The 7269-nt window shown below is 43.8% G+C and overlaps 1 protein-coding gene across 3 annotated transcripts in view; it reads left to right on the top strand.

The window, feature by feature from the left end:
* The first annotated feature begins 2733 nt into the window (after positions 1-2733).
* Positions 2734-7269, top strand: part of LOC137539214 (capping protein, Arp2/3 and myosin-I linker protein 2-like) — a 150571-nt gene continuing 146035 nt past the window's right edge. For all 3 annotated transcript variants that reach the window (XR_011024966.1, XM_068261753.1, XM_068261752.1), the window contains exon 1: positions 2734-2916. Coding sequence is in view for 2 of the 3 variants with exons in the window: in XM_068261753.1 (XP_068117854.1) it covers positions 2821-2916 (96 nt within the window). In the remaining variant the exon portion in view is untranslated. The remainder of the gene's footprint in view (positions 2917-7269) is intronic.

Here is a 7269-nt window from a genome sequence, read left to right as displayed (position 1 = left end):
TCTACCAGCCCCATGCAGCCATCCTGTGCCCTCGTAGTCACTCACTGCTGCTCCAGTCCCCCGCTGGCAGCTTGCCGACCTCGGAGGTCGGCGGGTCGCATTGCGTACATTTTTACGCATTCCCGCTAGTGGAGGAACATTAACACATACATTTTTACGCATTACTGGTTCAATGCCAGTTGACAGGACTGCCAGCCAACTGGTATTGTTTAAAAGGAAATAAATATGGCAGCCTCCATAGGCCTTACACTTCATGTTCATTTTAAAGATATTGATTGATGTGATTGCTATCCACCATTACTACTGTTCCAAACAGGTCAATCGGGCCGTGCGAGGTGGTATATATCGTTTTGTGGTTGTTGAATTGGGCCAATAACTGTCCCTTACATAATCTAATGTTCCTACCATAGCCATATGTCCCTACTATAGATTAGTGTCATTTTTTGGGATAAGCCAGAGGAAGCTTGAGTGCCTGGAGGAAACACACACAAACATGAACAGGTACATACAAACTTCATGTAGGTATTTCTCTGGTCAGGAATTAAACCTCGGACTCTAGCAAGTTGACAGTCCTAGCCACTTAGTCACTGTGGTATATGGTTTATGTCAATACAATTTTATTGTGCATGAAGAGAGTGCATGAAGAGAGTTCCGATGGTTGACAGCTGAGGGGAAGAAGCTGTTCCTGTGTCTTGAGGTCCTGGTGGAGATGGACCAAAGCCTTCGGCCTGAAGGGAGCTGGCTGAAGAAGTGGAAGCCTGGGTTTGAGGGGTCATTGGCAATTCTCAATGCTCTGGACCGCAGTCAGGAGTTGTAGAGGAAGTCCAGAGGGGGAAGTGATTTTCTGCCGATCCTCTCCGCTGATCTGATGACCCTCTGAAGTTTGTTTCTGTCGCTGGCGGAGGAGCCAGCGTACCAGACCAGAATGAAAGAACAAAGGACAGATTTAATTGTGGCGGAATAGAAATTCATCAGAAGCTTCTGGGCCATGCCGAACTTCTTCAGTTGGTGGAGGAAGAATAACCTCTGCTGGGCTTTCCACTGGGTGGAGGTGGTGTTTGCCTTCCAACTTAGGTCGTTGGAGATAGTTGTGTCCAGGAGGCGGACACAGAGAACTCTTTCAACTTCCTTGCCGTCAATGCAAATTGCAGGTGGAGTGGAGGCGTGCTTCCTAAAGTCAACAATCATCTTAACGGTTTTTGAGGCATTGAGGACCAATCCATTCTCCCTGCACCAGTAGCAGATTCTGTTGACCTAATGGCAGTATGCCCATTGATTGTTTTTGGTGATGAGACCAACTATAGTAGTGTCGTCAGCTAATTTAATTACTGTGACATAGTCTGCCATGGTTTTGCAGTTGTTGGCATATAGAGAGAACTGGAATGGTGACAGGATGCAGCTTTGTGGTGCCCCTGTGTTTGTGATCCTAGGTTGTGAGGTGATAGCATCAAGCTTCACAATCTGTTGATCTGTGAGGAAGTCTGTGATCCACAGGCGGAGGGCAGGGGGACCCTGAGCGGGGCAAGGTTCTCCTGAAGCATCTGGGGGCTGATGGTATTAAACGGTGAGCTGAAGTCGAGCAGGAGGATCCTGGCGTATGAGTCTGGTCTGTCCAGGTGGTCGTTGCGTTGACGAACTCCAGGTAGATGTTATTGGTGTCATTGGTGAAGCTGTTCGGGTTCAGCAGAGCCTAGGTGGATATCTTGAGGATGGACAGCACCATGCTATCAAAAGTTTTCATGATGACAGGCGTAAGAGCCACAGGCCTGAGGTTGTTGAGGTAGGAGACTCCCTGCTTTTTGGGGACAGGGCTGATGGTGAACCTCTTGAAACAAGCGGGGACTTTGCCTCCCCAAAGGAATTTGATAAAGATGGGGGAGAGAATAGGCGCTGTCAAGTTTTCAGGCAGGCTGGTGACACCCTGTTGGGGCCAGGGGCTTTCCTCACATTTAGGTTTGTAGCTTCACCTCTGGATTGACACTTTCTATGATCCCTGGTGGTGCTTGTTAGGTGCTAAAATGTCTCTGGTAGCATTGAATCTTTATTGTTTTTATCAGCTGGTGATCACATGACATCAGAAAGAATCAAGCTGCCGGACATGTGGCCATACTGATTCTTCTTCAGGTACACTGATATCATCTTTCAGCTTCATAAATGCATGGATACAATAAGTTTGTGCTACATTTTGTCCAGAGCCCCCCTTTAACCACAGTTACAGCATTGACCACCTAAAGTACCCTATATGTCATGCTGTTTGAGCAACTGATTTTAAGCAATGCTGTTCAATTTTCCAATGTTTATCATGTATTTTATTATCCCTACCATAATTCAGTGCAAATTTACTTGAAACACATTTGTTTATTTATTTATTTTTGTGAAAAATTCTAAATCATGCGATAAACAAAAAAAAGCATGAATGCATTTAAGTCTTACCTGTGTTTTTTTGGTTTATTTGACTAGAAAATTAGTATTATTTCTGAATGCTGTTTAGTATACATTAAAAGCAAACAACGGTGTCATATTGATCTCCTGCACAATCCATTATATTTTCATTAGTGCCTCTGAATATGTTAACAGGAGCAGGATGAACAAATCATCTCCACTCCAGTTCCCACCCCCTGCCCTTCAAAATAATTGTGTTTTCTCCCTAAGGACCATAAAGGCTGGATACGTAGGCTCTAGCAGAGAACACTGTTGCAAGCCAGATAATTTTCCCATTCAGCTGCTCTCCCCCTGAAACCACTCCCTTCTTCCATAAACGATGCTGAGAATACAGTCAGCCTGCTTCCTTCTACCCAGCCTGCATGCACAACGCACCTTATGGACCTTCCAACGGATGGTGAAAAACTGCAGCATTACACACTCCAGAGACCCAGACCCAACAGAACCCTCAGGCAGCCACCTAAGAAACCTCATGTAAGACACTTCTTCATTTCAAAGCCTAGATCAGGGATAAAATGAAGTCTTTTTTTTCTCTAGGCAAAGGATGCAATTCATTACATGCCCATCAGATGTCTGAAGGATGCAGGATTTTCTGCTTATATATTTCTATGATCTGCATTTTATTGATTCCTTGCTTTTGTTCATATTTGCATCAGTTGCTTTTAGTATATTCACAAGCTGGTTTGTGGTATAATTATGATGATAGGTTATTTATTTTAGCTGGTATATGGCTGTTTTTCTCTGGGTCAGACCTAGAAGGCCTCATCTTCTGACATGTTCCTACCGGGTAAATGGAAGACCATAATTATAGCATTCAGTCCTCCTTACAGCAAATATGACACCATATGGATATCTGTATTCCGGGGTGTGTTTGACGAGATCTGTTTCTGTTATGTGCATGTTGATGTTTTCTTATCAGTGAAGGATGCTACAGGGATCTCCTGTGTAATCATTGTAATCTGTTTCCTTCAATCTCACAAACTGCAGGCTAGGTAAATAACACAAGTGTAAAGGGAAATTACATAGAATGGAGGATAAAGTCATTTTTATTTACATTCTTTGTGAATTCTAACCACAATAAGGCTTAATAATATGGAGGACATAACCCTGTATACAGCACAGGGAGCCGGACATGCCCGAAGTTGTCCTTCTGTAAGCGTTATTGGTTTTAGGGATTTTGTTTTTCAGCTTGCATCTTTATTGGCCTGTTATGGAAATTGTGGAGTGTGCATTTTCTTGCTGCATGTACTTATTGCCATTAACAGGGACAATACTCTAAGGACTCATACACATAGATGGAAAGATGAACCCTCCACTCAAGAATCAATGCACAATGCTTTTGTGGTATAGTCAGGTGTAAGCAGGTACCTAACAATCCTACAATCACCTTTACAGGCAAGCTCCAAAGGCAATCTGCATGCAGCACCGGTCAGTACAGCAGCACCAATCAGCAGGCCTCTTCTTAGCAAAACTGCTTCTCTGCCGCCCAAATCAACCTTTTTTCATTGGTGTTCCGCAGGACCTTAAAGAGGAACTCCACTGAAAATGATGTAATAAAAAATTGCTTAGTTTTTACAATAACTATGTATACGGGATTTAGTCAGTGTTTGCCCATTGTAAAATCTTTCCTCTCCCTGATTTACATTCTGACATTTATCACATGGTGACATTTTTACTGCTGGCAGGTGATATCAGTGGAAGGGGATCCTGCTTGCTTTTTTGGCAGTTGGAAACAGCTGTAAACAGCTATTTCCCACAATACAATGAGGTTCACAGACAAGAAACTGCCAGGAGCATGGTCCTCACAGTTTCCTGCGAGAGGGGTTTCACCACAATATCAGCCATACAGACCCCTCTGATGATCCGTTTGTGAAAAGGAATAAATTTTTCATGCAAAAGGGGGTATCAACTACTTATTGGGATGAAGTTCAATTTTTGGGTACGGTTTTTCTTTAAAGAGGTACTTTAATAAAAAGGGGAAAAAAACAATACATTGCAAAGTGAGAAGTTAAAAATAGTAGAGAGATCAAGAAATGAGTTATTTGCCATGAAATTGGTTCCTGTTGTTTGATCCACAATCAGTCGACGTGTGATCATCTTTATTACTGGAAGACATGAAAAAAACAGACAGCACCAACTGCCAATGGCCTCAATTCACTAAGCGTAACTCCTGTCTTTAATAACTCTTCTGAGCTGTTTTACAGTTATCACAATTATATCACCATGGTGATAACTGTAAAACAGCTCAGAAGAGTTATTAAAGGCAGGAGTTAAAGGGATACTGTAGGGGGGTCGGGGGAAAATGAGCTGAACTTATCCGGGGCTTCTAATCAGGGATGGTCGTAGTCAGCCAACTTCGCTACGCTGGAAATACGCGTAGTTTTACGCAATTACGCTTCGCCAAACTATGGCTTCGAAAACAAATATTCGCTTCGTATGCATTTCGTAGAATACGCGTTAAAATACGCAATTACGCGTAGTGCGAAGCATAGTGTATGCGGATACTTATGCCCTTATGCAGAAAATTGTACGCATTAATTTCTTTATAAAGGCATATAATGGGAACCCTTCAATGCGTACATTCCCCTTTCCAATGCGTACATTTGTATGCATACAATCGCATGCGGAAAATTAGACGCGAGTAACACATTCGTAGTTCACTACGCAATACACATGTTAACTACACATAGTGGGCGTAAGCTACGCGTAGCGGTACTTCGCTACGCGTAAATTCGTAAGCGTAGGTTTGAAACTTCGCCTATGAACTACGATGCGTAGATGCGAACTACGATGCGTAAATTCGCACTGGCGTAGTTTCTGCTCATCCCTGCTTCTAATGGTCCCCCGCAGACATCCTGTGTTGGCGCAGCCACTCACCGATACTCTGGCCCCGCCTCCAGTTCACTTCTGGAATTTCTGACTTTAAAGTCAGAAAACCACTGCGCCTGCACGCCCGTGTCCTCGCTCCCGCTGATGTCACCAGGAGTGTTCTGCGCAGACACAGACCATACTGGGCCTGCGCTGTGCGCTCTTGATGACATCAGCGGGATCGAGGACACGGCAACGCAGGCGCAGTGGTTTTCAGACTTTAAAGTCTGAAATTCCAGAAGTGAACCGGAGGCGGGGCCGGAGCATCGGTGAGTGGCTGCGCCAACACAGGATGTCTGTGGGGGACCGTTAGAAGCCCCGGGTAAGTTCAACTCATTTTCCCCTGACCCCCCTACAGTATCCCTTTAAGCTTAGTGAATTGAGGCCATTATCTACTACCACACCCCCTAACAATGTGATAGGCTAAAATGTGTTTTTTTTTATATAGCTATACATAGACACAGAGAGAGATACTGGTTGCTTGGCAATTGAAAAAAGCCATGATTTCCCACAATGCAACACTGTTCACAGACAGAAAACTATCAGAACCTAGGTACTGACATCACACTGTGGGAGGGATTTTATCATAATATCAGCCATACAGATCCCTCCTGATGATCTATTTGAGGAAAGGTAAATATTTCTCATGGAAAAGGGGTGTCAGCTACTGATTGGGATGAAGCTCAATCTTTGGTTACAGTTCCTCTTTTTAGTGTCTCTCTAGTCACTGGAAATACACTGTACAGCTTTCAGTAGGACCAGGCTGAAATCCAATAGCTTGTTATTGCATGCTGTTATTTCAATCAGAACCTGAGATTGTTGCCAGTAAAGTGCTATGTATGTCTGTTGCAATATGCTTTCTGAAACCAGTCATTAGCTTGCATAGCTGCTGAAAGGGCAGGTCAGAAAACCCCTATCAGAACAGAACCTGTTTATTAGCCACACACAGTAAAAATAACAGAACTCCAGCTGATCATGAAGCAGAATGACACCTTCAATAATAACAGAGATTTTTGGTTTCTCATATGCTTGGATATGAGGGTGAGCCACAGCAAGGCCAACTTCATTCTGGGCTTAAAAACAAGAAGAGAATTGAGAGCCCAAAATGGTGCAGTATTGTCAGGTAAAATGAAGAGTTCAATACAATTTTATGTGTATATACTCACAAACACGGGTTACCCAAAGGCAACCACTTTAAATGCAGGTGGGGAGCATTAGGACCTGACCCCACTCAGGTTAAGAAGTCGCTCTCTGTAGATAGTAGATGGGGATGCACCCCTCCACCCAGGGTGGACTAGAAGATCAGCAAAAACTCGGTATACAGAAGCGCCAGAGTAGAGTAAAACGTTTTAAAAACCGCTTAAAAGCAGTGGGGGATGTTAGGGTGGACTTACCTCCCTCTTACAAAAAAAAAAAAAGAAAACTTACTCGAGTCTCGATAAAACAGAAAAACAGAATTGACAAATAATTTATTCAACTCCACAAATGCGACGCGTTTCACAGGCGTGACCCCGCTTCCTCAGGCAAAAATGGGAGCACAACTCAGTGGGTCAAGCAATAGGTTTGAGACAGAGGCGCTTAAACCTATTGCTTGACCCACTGAGTTGTGCTCCAATTTTTGCCTGAGGAAGCGGGGTTTGAGCGCCTGTCTCAAACCTATTGCTTGACCCACTGAGTTCTGCTCCCATTTTTGCCTGAGGAAGCCGGGTCACGCCCGCGAAACGCATTGCATTTGTGGAGTTGAATAAATTATTTGTCAATTCTGTTTTATCGAGACTCGAGTGAGTTTTCTTGTTTTGTAAGAGGGAGGTAAGTCCACCCTAACACCCCCCTTTGCTTTTAAGCGGTTTTTAAAATGTTTTACTCTACTCTGGCGCCTCTGTATACCGAGTTTTTGCTGAACGTCATTCTGGGGTACCTACTCTCAAGGTGGATACAAACATATCCCCCATACAGAGG

The sequence above is a fragment of the Hyperolius riggenbachi genome, chromosome 11, assembly GCF_040937935.1.
Source record: "Hyperolius riggenbachi isolate aHypRig1 chromosome 11, aHypRig1.pri, whole genome shotgun sequence".
Lineage (NCBI taxonomy): Eukaryota > Metazoa > Chordata > Amphibia > Anura > Hyperoliidae > Hyperolius > Hyperolius riggenbachi.
This window is presented reverse-complemented; position numbering and strand designations above follow the sequence as displayed.